Source organism: Marmota monax, unplaced genomic scaffold (genome assembly GCF_021218885.2).
Source record: "Marmota monax isolate L192 unplaced genomic scaffold, Marmota_monax_Labrador192_F-V1.1 WCK01_AAM20220418_F8-fsc00042, whole genome shotgun sequence".
NCBI lineage: Eukaryota > Metazoa > Chordata > Mammalia > Rodentia > Sciuridae > Marmota > Marmota monax.
The window spans coordinates 3,886,702-3,902,352 of record NW_026693008.1 but is presented as its reverse complement, the minus strand read 5'-3'; the positions used below and the strand labels follow the sequence as shown (position 1 = coordinate 3,902,352).

The 15,651-nt window shown below is 40.9% G+C and overlaps 1 protein-coding gene across 8 annotated transcripts in view; it reads right to left on the bottom strand.

Moving 5' to 3' along the window:
• The window catches only part of Cadps (calcium dependent secretion activator), a 480,326-nt gene that overhangs the window by 357,326 nt on the left and 107,349 nt on the right, over positions 1–15,651 (bottom strand). For all 8 annotated transcript variants that reach the window (XM_058582090.1, XM_058582085.1, XM_058582091.1 and 5 more), the window contains exon 3: positions 12,358–12,690. In XM_058582090.1, coding sequence (XP_058438073.1) covers positions 12,358–12,690 — 333 coding nt within the window. The remainder of the gene's footprint in view (positions 1–12,357; positions 12,691–15,651) is intronic.

Genomic DNA, 15,651 nt, shown 5'->3' with positions numbered 1-15,651 from the left:
CTTGTTTTCAATAAATTGAATATGTTTAGTTGGCTTCCTGTACCTACAAGTTCAAAACCAACTATATATTGAAATATTAGAGGAAAAACAGTGTCTATATCGAACATGTACTGAATTTTTTTCTTATCTTTATTCGCTAAGTACTATAGTGCAATGACTACTTACATAGCATTTACACTGTGTTTGATATAAGTAATCTAGAGATGATTTAAAGTACATGGAAGATGTGCCAATTATCTGCAAATAAGATACTATTTTTTATAAGGAAGTAGAGCATCCTGGATTTTTGTATTCACAGAGGGCTTTTCAACCCATCCACTGCTGACCATAGTACTGTCTTGAAATAGCTGTGTAATATAGGCAGGTCAACCACAGTCATGAGACTGAGGTAGATTTCATAGGGACCATGATCCTTCACTGATCATAGCCCTACCATTTGCACTGTGAACTTGATGGAGTCTGCTGCTCCTCCTCTCGAATCACAGCTGACCTCATGAGTCCCTATGCTGATGGAATATCAGGGGAATGGAGGAGCAATTATTTTGCACTGAGACTTCCAGAGCCTTTGCACTCTTCTGTCTGCTCACGTAGAACACTCTCCGGTGGCCATGGGAAGAAGTCCAGGGTGTAGAATCATGCAGCTGAATTTATCCCACTTCAGTCTGTGGTGATCCGACCCCCAAGCAGAACAAAGCTTCCTGCCAAACCCAGATCTGACAGAAATCTCACAAGTGAGCCCTACCAAGACCTGAAGGAACATCAGGTTCATTTGAAGCCTCAGGAACATTAACAAATGCTTCTTGTTTTAACCCACTGAGTTTGAGGTAGTTTGTTACCAAGAAATAGCTAGCTGATACACATTGTCGTAAGAGTCAAATAAAGGCAAGGGCTTTGCAGTTTTCTGATGATCTGTTAAGTTTCCTAGGCATCCCTAAGAATATGGATTTCAGACTTCCTGATCACTTGCCCACTTCCCAAATTTATTTAGATTTCACAGTTCCTCTTAGACAATGAGGAAAATCATCAATCTTGAGTTTTCAAATGTTTGCCTCAACCAGCCTACCTTCTCCTTCCTTCCAATTTCACAAAACAAGCCTTTTAAAGTTGATATTGCTAGGCACTGACGCCAGGAAGCAAGCACACCTGCATAGTTCAGAGAAGCCAACAATTCATGTTGAGTGCAGAAAATGAGAGGAAAAAGGAGATTCTGGATTAGTATGGTTGCCATAATAAATAGAGGTTCATAACATCCCCTGTTACCATTATGATTGCATCTGTATCTTACTAGTAATCTGCTATTCAAAATGTGTATTTGTTGTATGTATCAGTCAGTTACTGCCATGATAATGCTGGATAACAAACCACCCTCAAACTCTGACTTACACTAACTCATGTTAATTATCATGCTCATGGGTCTGTGTTTTAGCTGTGTTTCTGCAGATCTAGACTGAACAGGGCTGTAGGTTTTAGACAGTGGGCTGGTTGGCCCACACATTGAGTTAGGTTTCTTCCATGTGTATCATACTGAGACCCAGGCTAGTGGGGTAACAAATACCTGCGGCACCATCTACTCTTGCAAGATTGCCAAAATGAGATGCCAGCAAAACCAGAGGTACACCCATTTGTCAACACTCTGCTCTTTGTCAGCTGACAGCCCATTGACAAAGCGAATGGGATAGGCTCCCAGTCAAGAGGTGAAGAAGTTTACCAAATGCCCCAACAGCCATGGCAGCAGGTTCAACTTTAATTCAGGGGAGTGAAGAATTGAGACCAATTATTTCAATTGCCACATTATTTTCACAATAGAATTTATTTTTCTGCTCTAGTCAATCATTGGGCAGAAAGGATAGCAAACATCTCATATAATCTCTATTTGTCCAAACCATCTCCTTCTCATTTAACCCCAACTGAACTAGTGCCTCTGTGGAGCAGCCACAGACTTATCAAACCCCACCATTATGCGAGATCTCGGAAGCCCTCAGCTGTTGAATCTTATACCACTCCGCTTCTACCCCCAACACTTCCATTAACAATGCTACTAACTACCATCACCAACCCAGACTACCATTTACTGAGTTGCTATCATGTGTCAGGCTCTTTAAATACCTCATTTCTACCTGGTAGTTAACAACTATTTTATGGGGAAGTTAACTGATAAATATTAGATATGTAAGAAATTGCTGAGTCTAGATTCACACAGGAATTGTGGATTCTGTCTATCTGTATTTTCACATATTGACTTTGTATTCTGGATGATTTTGCTTATGTATTAATTTGTTCCTTTAACCCTATTTTTCACTTCTTGAAGGCAAGAGCCTTGGGTCCTAGAATTCTTCACCCGGCACAATAGGATCATTTGATTTCAACAACTGACATCAGAAAATCAGTCCAACCTTATACATCAATATTTATCAGAACAGAATTTTCCATAGATATAGAAATTCAATTAATTGATGCCAGGTAATAAAAAATAGCACCATTTACCTTATAAGGTAAATTACTCCCATTTTACAAATGCAGAAAATGATGCTCAGTGAGGTTAGCTGATTGATTCATGTTCGTACAGTAAGCAGCAGGGCTAGAATACAAGCCCAGAGCTCTATAACTTTGGTTATTTTATTTAGTCTTTAGTTTTTATTTTAAATTAACACATAACAATTATTCATGATGGAAGGACACAGTGTGGTACTTCAATACACATACACAATATGTACTGATCAAATCTGGGCAATCTCCTCTTGTTATGGTTTGGATATGAGGGGTTCCCCAAAAGCACATGTGTGAGACAATGCAGGAATGTTCAGAGGTGAAATTGATTAGCTCATGAGAGCTGTCACCTAATGAGTGGATTAGTCCATTGGATGCATTAATAATGTGAATGGGTAAGTGGGTGTTAACTATAGGCAGGAAGGATGTGGCTGGAGGAAGTAGGTCACTGAGGCCATGTCCTTGGGGATTATATTATCTCTAGTTCCTTGCACTCAGCTCTCTCTGCTTCCTGGATGTCACAAACTGAGCAGCTTTCCTCGGCCCACACCCATTTACCATAATATCCGGCTTCATCTTAGAGTCAGCCCACCATAGACTGAACCTCGGAAATCATGAGCCAAAACAAACTTTTCTAAGTTGTTCTTTTCAGGTCTTTTGGTCATAAAAATGAAAATCTGACTAACACATCTTTTCATTGGTTTATGTTGGAGTCTCTTTTTATAATCACTGATATCACTGATATTCCATATTTATTTTTTTGTCCAATGCTGGTGTTAAATGATAACTATTTTGAAGGCTTTACATATGAAACTCCACAGATCAGTTCTTGGTAAATCCCTACACATGGATCAAGTCTTGGTTCAAGAGGCTGTAATATAAAATGATACTGATAGTTTATATCTTTTAAAAATGTACATATGCCAAGCATGGTCCTAATTTATTCATTACTTTATCCCAGCATGCTCAGGAAAGGGACTTAGCTAGATTTGTGGAGGTAGGAAGCATAGCCCATAACAGTCTCATATGATAAAAATCTAACCAAACATACTTGGCTTCTGTGTTACACAAGGACTCTGTCTTCAATTCCAAGATTATAAATAAAGCCATGCTTACAGAATGCATATGCCGAGTTTTTTGTTAAAACATTTTCGGGGTTGAAAAGGTAAAATCTTTTATTTATAGAGTAATTTTTTTGAAAAATAAATAATTTTTGCTGTTATGATGTGATAATTATTTAATTTAGGGGTTGACAAACTGCAGTTCTTGGGTCAAATCTGCCAAATACCAGTTTTCATTACGTTTTATGGGAACACAACCATGTCCATATGTTTTTTATATAATCTATGGCTGCTTTCTGTTACAGTGACACGTTAAGTAGTTGGTACAAAGACTATAAGTTCCACAAAGCTGAAGATATTTATTAATCCCTGGTTTAATTCTTAACTTTGCAACTTTAAATTTCAATTTTCTTTTATGATTTTCTAGGTATTTTTCCTCTGAAGAGTAACTGTATTTTTAAAAACTTTTTTTAAAATATTTTTTTATTAGTTGTAGATGGACACAATAGCTTTATTTATTTTATTTATTTATTTTTATGCAATGCTGAAGATTGAACCCAGGGCCTCACATTTTTGCCAGGCAAGTGTTCTACCACTGAGCCACTAATTCTGAGGTCACTGGACCCAGCTTCTAGAAGTATAGTGTGTAACACAAAGGAGCCATTTTTCAGGTCATTCAGTCCTGGATCACATAAGCAATGACATGGCAAGAAAGACAAGCATTTCCTAACCTTCGGCCATCTTTTGTTAAGTATGTTTAAAAATTAAATCAGGGAATACATATATCAATATGGTAAAGCCTCCAGGAGTAAAGCCATCAAATGTAACCAGTCTCTATTCAACAGACACACCCATTAAAATCATAGTTAGCACAGAAATTGGTCCTCCACTGACTTTTCTTTCCTTTCAATAAATTTTAGTGGGGGAAATGAATAGGCTATATAAAAAGACTCATAGGATTTAGTCAGATACACATATACCTATCTTCCTAGAATATAGATAGGATCCATAAATCTACTTAATCTCCCAAATCTTTCAAATCTATGGGAAAGATCTACGACTTGTGTATCTATAGAAAAGCTGTACCACTCACTGTGTTCAGCGGTTGCGTTGAAGCATTCGCTTTCGAATCATGTAGTCTTGAGTTTACCTGTTTTCACTCTCTAGTTTCTTTTTAGCATCTTTATTAAAATGTGGATTGTTATGATTTGGGCATCAGGTGTCCCACAAAAGCTCCTGGGTTGGTGCAGGAATATTCGGAGGGGAAATGATTAGATTGTGAGAGGTGGAACCTCATCAGTCACTCCTAGTTTGAAGAGAATGACTGGGTGGTGACTGTAGGCAGGTGGGGCGTGGCTGGAGGAGGTAGGTCACTGGGGGGCATGCCCTGGAAGGATGCATCTTCCCTGTGGGCCCCTTCTACTTTCTCTCTCTGTTTGCTGTCCACCCTGAGCAGAGTAGTGCCCCTCTACCATGTCCATCCACCATGACGTTCTGCCTCACCTTGGGCCCAGTGTAATGGAGTCAGCCCACCGTGGACTAAACCTCTTTGGAGCCAAAATAAACTTTTCCTTCTCTAAATTGTTCTTGTCAGATATTTTGGTCACAATGATACAAGGCTGAGTAACACATGGGTTAAATGTCTACTTTACAGACTTGTTATGAGGATTTTACATGAACGTGTCCACGTGTGCGTGTGGTGCTAGACTTAGTGCCTGGCCCCCAGTAGATGCTTAATATTTGATGTGCTATTACTGTTCAGGCTGAAGGTCAAAACATAGATCATGCGACCTCCACTGACTGAATCCAGCACAAAAGGAAGAAGACTAATGTATATTACTCATATTTTCAGAAACAATCGAAACAAAAAGGGTGACAACAAAATTCAACCAGTATATTACCCTGTATTTCCCAAACTTCTGCTAATTCTGGGTCTCAGTTATTAAGGAAGCAGGAAGGATGCTTGTTGGAAGAAGGAGGATATTTAAATCATCACTGTGGGGCGCCTGGGCTGGTGAAGCATGTCAGAAGGCTGGTAAAATATATCTATTTGCAAGGTTGTGCTGGATGACTTATAATAGCTTTCATTTGGCAAAAGGTGGAAAAAGGAGAAAATACTATTTCCGAAATGTCCTTTTCTGAAAGGACACTTCTTTAACACCTCAGATTACAATTCTGTGCTTCAGTACATATGAAAGCATTTTGAGTAAACAAGCATATTTACGATTCCATTTTTGGCAACAAAGGGTAGGGAAGAGATTGAATTGCTGAAATGTCTATAGCAGTTTTGAAGGCTGCAGAGAAAATGCCCAATTCCCTGCTTCTCGGATGCAGGATACCCACTGTCTTTCAATTTCAATTCTCTGCAGCTGTTCGTCTCTCAGTAATAGCAGGCACCATCAGAAATATCTCGCTGTGTGTTCTAGTAACAACTGATAGAGAACTAGGAAAAAAATCACAATGGGATCATTAGAAAATTAATGCTCTGGGAAATGAAATAGAGCTGTCGGGCCCTATACTCCTCACATCATCGATGACTTCAATTTTGTCTCTACTAACTGAACAGGACATGTTCACGTGGTATAAGCAATTGGATCTCTTTTTACACTAGAAGAATGCTGAAATTAGTTCATATGGCATGCCAAAACTGGAAGTCTCTCAAGTTGTTAAGAACTGTAAAAGGTAGTGCATGACTTTGCAAAGAAAGACAAGATTGAATTTCTGTCCTCTTTGGGTCAAGCACATGATGGAAGGGACAAGTTAAGTGTAACTGGAGGGAAAGTTTATCCCTGGAAGAACACTGTGACTCTCAGGTGATATCCACATTATAAAATAGGAGTGATTGGCAGGTGGATTGAGGTCACAGGCTGACAGGCCGTTCCACTGTTACACTTCGCCTCACTGGAGAAAAAAATGACGGAACACACAACTTTGTGCAATGTGTGCATTAATCCCAGGAGGTCACAAATGGCTTGGCCTCTGCACTTACGGAGTTAGTAAATATTTAATTGGGCATCTATTTTGTGCCAGCCATTGTACTGAGTGCTGGTCAATATTGTGGTGAATACAACAGACATGGTTCCTGCTCTTAAAAAAATAGTTTGCATGTGCAAATATCCCACCATGAAGCACATTATCCCATATCATTAAATCGCATCAGCAAAATAAGAAAGAAAGAAATAGAGAAGGAGATAGACTGTAAGGAAGGAAGTCAGGTAATTTCAGATTGTTTCAAGGGCTATCTTAGTGATAAACTGAGATCTGTTTCAGGAAAGCAAACAAATAAAAGAGGATGGCAAGGGAGTTTCCCTAAAAAGTTCACATTTAAATTGATACCTGAAGAAGCAAGTCACCTGGGCACGCACCTGTGATGGTCAACCTTAGCATGACCCCCAGTGAGTTGTGCCCTACTATGGACCCTCCATTGAGTATGGGCGAACCTACAACCTGATTCCAATCAGTAGTACATGATAACAATGAACATAAGATTTTGCAGATGTAAAGTTCCTAATCCCTTGAACTTAAATGAATCTACAGGGAGATGATCTTAGTGGCCTGATTTCACCAGGTGATCCTGTTAAGACTGGGTTCAGAAATCAGAGATCTGAACAAGCAGACTGTCTCTTGGTAGAGCAAAATGGGAACTTCAGTAGTGTAAGAGGGGACGGGCTATGGCTTTGCACGCTCACACACAGCAGCTCTACTGACTGACATTTAACCACAGAGGCCTGCAGTGTCTGACAGGTACCTGTAAGAGATAACTGCAGTGGCGGAAGCAGGAAACACAGAAATGGGGACAGAACAGTCCCCCTTTAGGCTTAGTACAGTGAAAGTCCCTATGCTGTGCCAGTAATAAAGTGTTGCTTCCAGATCTTGGTGTCCTGACCCTCACTCATTTCCCACTATAGTCTCTGCTGCTAAATCTAAGTAATTCCATAGCTGCAATTCTATGAGGGGCCAAGGAAGGAGCTCAGATCTGTGTCGCTCCCTGTGGAGCTTCGATGTGAAAACCTAGTCTCTGCAGCTCCTAAATCCCAGTCGTGTGAGACCCTGAGCCAAAAACCCAACTGAGTCCCATCTGCACTTTTGATCCAGAAAAACTGATATTTAATAATGGGAGATAATAAATGGATATTCTTTAAAGCCACTAAATTTGTGGCAATTCATTACACAGCAATACATCAAAAACAAATATGCTACTCCAATCTAAGCCGGAAGGTTAAGAGGCAGGCAAAGAAGAAGAGAGACAGGAGCCACACCGTAGACTTTTCCAGAACAAATTCAGACATACAGCAGTCCCTGGCTATATGATGCCAACTGCACAGGAAATGCTTAAAAAAGCTGTTGAATGAATGACTCATGAAAGTGTGTTTCTAAATAAGTGTTTAACACTAGATTGCCATGACCACAGCCCCGTTCCCAGATTTTAGAATATGTCTTCAAGGGCCTGGGGTTGTGGCTCAGCGGTACAGTGCTTGTCTAGCATGAGTGAGGCACTGGGTTCAATCCTTAGCACCACATAAAAAAAATAAAAAATAAAGGCATTGTGTCCAACTACAACTAAAAAAATATTTAAAATAAATTAAAATGTCTTCAACAAGTATTTATTAAAATTCCATCATATACAAAGACTATATCATTGTCTTAGAGCCAAGGAAAGTGATTAAGAAATAGAGTTTGTCCCAAGAAGCAAATTTTTAGCTAGCAGATCTTTTGGGAACTTCTGAACCAGGAAAAAGCTACGACGTACTTATTCGGAGATTAAGGACTCCATAATGAGGTATGATACCGCCCAGCAATCTGGGTCACAGCTGAAAGCCTATGATTTGAAGTTTCTCTTTAGAGCTTAATAAACTATCTGAAAACCTGCCAAGTGCTAATCAAGTCCGAGGAAGACAGTACTGTAATGAGATAACCCCATCATCCAAGGCCACATTGATGTTGTTGATGGTTTGGAGGGAAGAAAATGAAATAGTAAGAGAATTAGCAACTCTGTAACGATGACGAATTCAATACTGAAAAACGCAAAGGTGTTCCATAGATAGGGAAATCACATTCCATGTGTCTAGTCAAGGTTTTTAGATTCATCTGAAAACTCTTAGAGATTCAGAGGGGAAGTACACTGTCACATCCTAAGAGTCGGAACATGAATGTCATTTCTGTTGGCCATTGGGCATGAGTGGTGGTCACAGAGAAAGCTAGTGGACTCCAGCTGACGGTCCCTGGAGCAAAGAGTATAATCAGTAGAGCCCAAATAATTTTCTTTAGGTCCTGCTCATTTACCACCCTTCAGCATCAGCTAAGTGACTCTGCCAAGAAGTATTTATTTGCATTTAAAAATGTGACCATCTATGCTTGTCTCTTCCCGAAGTGCATCTCCAAGGTGTTTTTCCAAGGGAAATGCCCATATATTTCAGAAAGAGGCAATTAAAGATGACTTGTGTCCTTAGCAGAGGAATAGGAAGTAGAAGATAGCAAGCAGATTGCAGACACATGGTATCCAACCAAAAGCAAATTTGAAGGTCACTTAAGAGGACTGGGAGGGGTGAGGCATCTTAGGGAGACTTTTAAACATCACACCATTATTATCATCAGCATGAGCTTTGCATTTCGTGAAGATGGAACACAGCATTGCCTTAGTCTGATTTTTCAGATGATGCAACCCATCTCCAACAGATAACATTTCTATTTGTTTTTCTGAGTTAGCTTTAGCATACAGCTTAAATGCTCAAAGAGCTCCATAATTAACTGCTTCTTCCCAAAGGCCTATGAAAAATAAAAACAACACTGATTTTCTAATGGGTTGTCAATTATTTTGCATTGGATAGTTTGTTGAACGTGAGCAACTTGTTCTGGAAGAGTGATCCATACATTCTTAAATAAAATCGACTTTAAAAAAAAATTCCACGTGCAAACAGGGAGACATTTGTTAAGGCTTCTTGCTTTTATGTTTTGATGGACACAATTCACGTTCCAACAGACAACGGATGTGTAACTGATGTAATTGCTCTTTGATAAGTGTCATTTCTCACTTGAGATGAAAATGGCAGCCACTGGCAGGTCCCCGTAAAGAGAGATGGTGGGAACTTTCCAAAGCAGCAACAGAAATGAGATTACAGCTTCTTCCCCTCAGATACGACATGCATAAAAGGAACACTTCGTGCATATTTTTGGAAGTGCCTAGGAATTGCTTTGTCTTGTAAGGAAGTGGGGGAGGAGAATGGAAGAGCAGAAAATACAAAAATAAGAAATCATTGAGGAGGCAGGGTGAGGAGGAAAGCTATAGGATATCATTTTTCTTATTCTTGCTCATGTGAGTTGACAGAGGTCTGGCAGATCTGAGGGAAGTCTAGGAGAAAGCAAGCCAGTGAATTTCTAATTTCTGATATCTGATTAAAGGATGTGAGACATTCAGTAGGTTCCCCTGCCTGTCCATGTATGGGCTGCCCCCAAGGGAAGAGAAGGGAAGTAAATTATACCTATGCTTTGCTGGTTGTGCAGACTTCATGTGAGAGCTGCTCTGATCAGCATGGGGATATTTTGGGACACAGCAGCAGAGACCTCTGCCCCACCAACTTGTATACACAGGGCCCTGGCTGTACATCACTGACACTGTGAGATGATCTAAGAGGACCAACTAATGAACAGCTTCTACTTCAATAGTTCTGTTTTGTTTTAATGTATATTTGAGAGAGAGAGAGAGAGAGAGAGAGAGAGAGAGAGAGAGAGAGAGAGAAATGAGTATATCAAAGATGTGATTTCACATGCATTACTTCTTAAGATACAGACAGATTAAAAAGTGAGTTGGCCATTGACTAAACACAAAATATTCAATGATCATACACCAGACCTGTAATCCCAGAGGCTCAGGAGGCTGAGTCAGGAGGATCACAAATTCAAAACCAGCCTCAGCAACTTAGTGAGGCCCTAAGCAACTCAGTGAGACCCCATCTCTAAATAAAATATAAAAAGGGCTGGGGATATATGTCTCTGTGGTTAAGCACCCTTGGGTTCAATTCCTGGTACAAAATAAAAAAAGAATTCAGCGATTATACAGATGGTACTCAGAAATGGAAAAAATCACACAGGTAGGATGTTGATAGTCAAAGTCTAGAAAACCATTCAGAAGATTATTTTTTCCTTATCCCATTGTTTTGATTGTTTCTTTGTAGAGATTTTTTAGTATTTACTTCCATTTTCAAAATAACCACAAGTTTAAGGTAGAAAAATGTGAGACAGCACAAGCGAAAATCATAAAAATCAGCCATAATATCATCCCGTTAAGATAAACCCAGTCCATGTTTTCGTTTCTGCCCATCCGGTACTTTTTCTATTCTTTATTTTCCTCCATAAAAATGGGGCTATATCTCCATATTCTGTTGCGTAGCCAGATAGTTTTTCCAATTATTAGTATCCAATGAAAAATTTCCCACATGGATGCTTGATTCTTCAACAACTCTTTTATTGGATTAAACATGTTCTCCTCTATGGCTAAATCAGTATTTAATTGATTATAAATGCAGACTCATGTAGGGAAGTTAACTAAACCCCAAGGCCACAAAGCTAACAAGGGGTCAGGCTAGGATTTCCCTAGGTCTGTCTGACTCTGAGCAAAGAGCAAATCTTGTTAATACCCTTAAGTGCCCTAATTTAACCTGTGGTAGAAATTGCACTGGCCCAGGGAAATCAGAGCCAACTGTTTTGCCAAGAGTTCTTAGAAGGAAATGGGAATAAGCCCTTATTTTCAAATGTGGATTCCTGGACCCTACTCTGGCTTGCAGAACAAGAATCTCTAGGGTTAAAGGCCAGGGATGTGCATTTAAAAAATGTTCCACAGTGAAATGTACTAAAATGTTCAAAGTCTTGCAAAGAAGACAAAATAAGTATTTGTTGAATGAATGGATATCATGGTAAGGTCATGCAGGAAATTAAGATCTAGAACAACTCTCCACCCAGAGGAAATATAGGCCTGTTTTAGGGTGGGTTCAAGTAAAGCCTCTGGTCTCCCGCTTGGTCACACCCAGAAACTCATGCTGTGATTGACACAGAGCTATGATGAAACCCAGAACTGCCCGAGCTTTCTATTTTAAATAATCACTCTGGACGACCAGGTGTTACATTTCCCCAGCGGAAGAAGTGTGAACTCAACTGATGACACCCCCTATTTTATAGGCAGAACTATCTTTTAAAAGAGTCGTCAGTTTGATTTTTGACATTTTTTGACACACGAAAAGCATGTCTTACTCATAGGGCGAATTTTCCCCCTCAACACCATGAGCTCAATCTTAGGGCCCGTGAGACTTCTAGCAGCCCAGGAAAAATATTTCAGTTTATTACAGAATCAGAAAAAAATGACCAAAAAAATAAAAAAAATCAGAAAAAAATCTACATGGACATGCATAAGCATGGGGATCTAATTAGAATAAGATATATTCCATGCTTATATAACTATATCCAAATGGAATTAAAGCATATTAACAGTAAGTTGTTAATAAAAAAATCTATGAATATAATCTAGTCTCTATTATACACAGTGTTATGCTAATATAGTCATAAAATACAATTTTAATGTTTTCTTTTTTAAAAAAAATACTTATTTTTCAGTTGTAGTTGGACATATACCTTTATTTTATTTTATTTTTTATTTTTATGTGGTGCTGAGGATCGAACCCAGGGCCTCACATGTGCTAGGCAATGCCCTACTGATGAGCCCCAGCCCCAGCCCAAATTTTAATGTCTTCTTATCAGGAAAATCATACCATATCTCTGCTTACCCGATGGCTCTGGGCCCAGGTGAGAGACATCTTACCTGACAGGCATTGTACAGGAGCTGATGTTCGAACTTCTTGATCCCAAGAATGTTCTGGAACATCTCGTAGAGTTGCTCCTTGCTCAGAATCAGCTCGGAGGCCGCGCTAGCCGTCATCCGGGCCTGCTGTTTCCTAGGGTCCTCTTCCCCACGGTAGATGGCATCAAACTTAGCCATCCAGGAGCTCAGCACGGTCTCCTTACTGAGGCCGTCAATCTCGGGCAGGCTGCGCACCCTCTTCTCGATGTGCTTCTTGAAGACCTCCCGGGAGTCGTTGGCCGAGCAGCCTCCACTCTGCACCATGCGGGCCACACGGTCGCTCTTCAGGAACACCTGAGGTAGAAAAGGGCCAGGAAAGAGAGTCAGCCATGGAGATGCTGGTTCCTTGGGGTGGACATAGGGCTGTCTCTCAAGTGTCCCACGGAAGGCAGCAGTGTGGTCACACCCAGTCCTACCACCTCCTCACTGTGCAAACTCAGCCAAGTCACACATTTTGCTTCTGTGTCCATATTTGCAAAATGAAAGTAGCAATATTACCACAGTCTCCCCTTATATGAAGGGGATGTCTTTTGGGGGGTGCAGGGTACCGAGAATTAAACTCAGGGGCATTTGACCACTGAGCCCCATTCCCAGTCCTATTTTGTATTTTATTTAGAGACAGGGTCTCACTGAGTTGCTTAAGGCCTTGCTATTGCTGAGGCATTGAACTCACGATCCTCCTGCCTCAGCCTCCTGAGCCACTGGGATTATAGGTGTGTGCTACCATGCCCAGCTAAAAGGGATATCTTTCAAGTACCCCAGTGGGTGGCTAAAACCATGAATATTACTAAACCCTATATATACCATGGTTTTTGTCCTATACCTATATAAGTATGATATAGCTTCATTTATACATCAGACCCAGTAAGGGATTAGCAATAATACCAACAATAAACTAGAACAATTATAACAATGCATTGTCATAAAAGTTACTTAAAACTTACAAGTTGCTCATTTCTGGAATTTTTCAATTTAATATTTTTAGATTGTACTTGACTACTTTGCAGAAAGCAAAACCCCAGATAGAGAGGACAGTCCCTCCCAGGTGTAGCAAGGATTGCATGGGACAATATTACAAGAGGCAGCAGGTCTCTGCTCAGGCCACCGGGGGTTCTTTCTCTGCTACTTAGTGGCAGTGTGAATTTTGGTAAGTTAACCTCTTAGTGTTCCTTTCTATACGGTGGGGGTAATGGTCACTATATACATAGGTCTTTTACAATGAGGATTCAATGAAGTGTACTTAAAACAGTGCCTGACTCACTAAATGCCACATAAGCTGTTATGATCATTATAGGGTAAAGTAGCTGGCATGATGTGTGGACAGAGCTCTTGATAACTAGTATCTGTACCTCATTTTATTCCCTGGATTGATGATGCTTGTCATTAGTGGAATTAAATGAGTATTAGATAATCATATATTTAAATTTTATTACCTTCCTGAATGTAAGCTCCAGACAGGCAGGACTAGGTCCCTTTTTCCCTATTTATTTATTTATACTGGAGATTAAACCCAGCGGTACTCTACCACTGAGCCACATCTCCAGCCCTTTTTATATTTTGATTTTGGGACAGGATCTAAGTTGCTTAGGGTCTCACTAAGTTGCTGAGGATGGCTCTGAAATTGCAATCCTCTGGCTGGCCTCCCGAGTCATTGGGATCACAGGTGTGAGCCGCTATACCAGGCAACGGTGTGTCCTTGTTCTCCACAATATCTATTGCCTCTAGTACAGCACCTGACCCTTAGAAAATTAGCAATGAACTGTGGTGCTCTCTGCTGTCTGCTTTGTAGATAGAAAAACCAAGACAGGGGAAAGGAATCGTTCTTGGTCACCAAAACTGTCTGATGACCAATATCTGGTCTCTTTCTGGGTAGCAGGGGTTACTGGGGATTGAACTCAGGGGCACTTGACCACTGAGCCACATCCCCAGCCCTATTTTGTATTTTATTTAGAGACAGGGTCTCACTGAGTTGCTTCGGGCCTCCCTGTTGCTGAGGCTGGCTTTGAACTCAGGATCCTCCTGCCTTAGCCTCCCTAGCTGTTGGGATTCCAGGCTTGGGCCACCATACCCAGCAACATCTGGTTTTTTTACTGCAACCTGATTCCTTCCCTCTGGGGCTGTTCCGCCCGGTGGGACCCTCCCTTAGTGGTTTGGCTGCTGTGCCTGAGTTCTGGCTTCATGCCACCTATTAAGAGCTTCTTGCTTTCGGTCCATTATCCACCACTCCAAAGTGACAGAGCTACATGGTTCTGGGATGTAATACAAGGCTCATATTCAGAGAGGGAACAACAGGCACTCCTGAGCTGTGTCCTGGTCACACTTCATAAGGTGCATAAAGATCCCTCGAAAGGCAGAGCAAATGTCGGATGTTCCTCTGTGCGACTGTAGGAAGCGCCGTGGCTGGCCAGGACGGAGGTGGTATTGCCTGGGGGCACTTGGAGGGCATCCCGATGCCTCACGCTTTATTGCAACACTTTCTTTGGGTGGAGAGATGTCACAAAGATGACTTCTGTTTATTGTTGGCTGGATGAAGTAATTAGTTTAGGAAGGGGGGCTGGGGGCTTCTTCACAGCATAGAGAGGGGCCGGCTCCCCACTTCCTGGAAACTGGGACTTGGTTGAGACCTTGGAGGTCCTTTGAAAATCAATTACAGAGGAAAAGTTCCAGATGAATGCTCAGGGCGGAGGAGCCTTAATGAGCTAAATAACTCACCCAAAAACCTGGAATGCTACACGCAGACGGTTTCTCTGTCTAACCTATTGTGAGCCTCAGCTTCAGGCCTAGACCTCAAGGAAGACCAAAGTTCTGAGGCACATAAAGAAGTCTCTGGAAAGGCAATGTATTGTTGTGACAGGCACTTTAAACCATGGTCCCATGCCAGCTCTGGCCCTAGCTTGCTGGGTAAGGCAGGCATCAGGGCTAATAGCCTGCATTTTAAAGGCACTGCTGCTGGGACTGCAAATTGGTGCAACCACTCTGGAAAGCAGTATGGAGATTCTGCAGGAAACTGGGAATGGAACCACCATTTGACCCAGCTATCCCTCTCTTTGGTTTATACCCAAAGGACTTCATATCAGCATACTACAGTGACACAGTCACACCAATGTTTATAGCAGCTCAATTAACAAGAGCTAAACTATGGAACTAGCCTAGGTGCCCTTCAACAGGTGAATGGATAAAGAAAATGCTGTATATATACACAATGGAATATTACTCAGCCTTGAAGAAGAATGGAATGATGGTATTGGCTGGTAA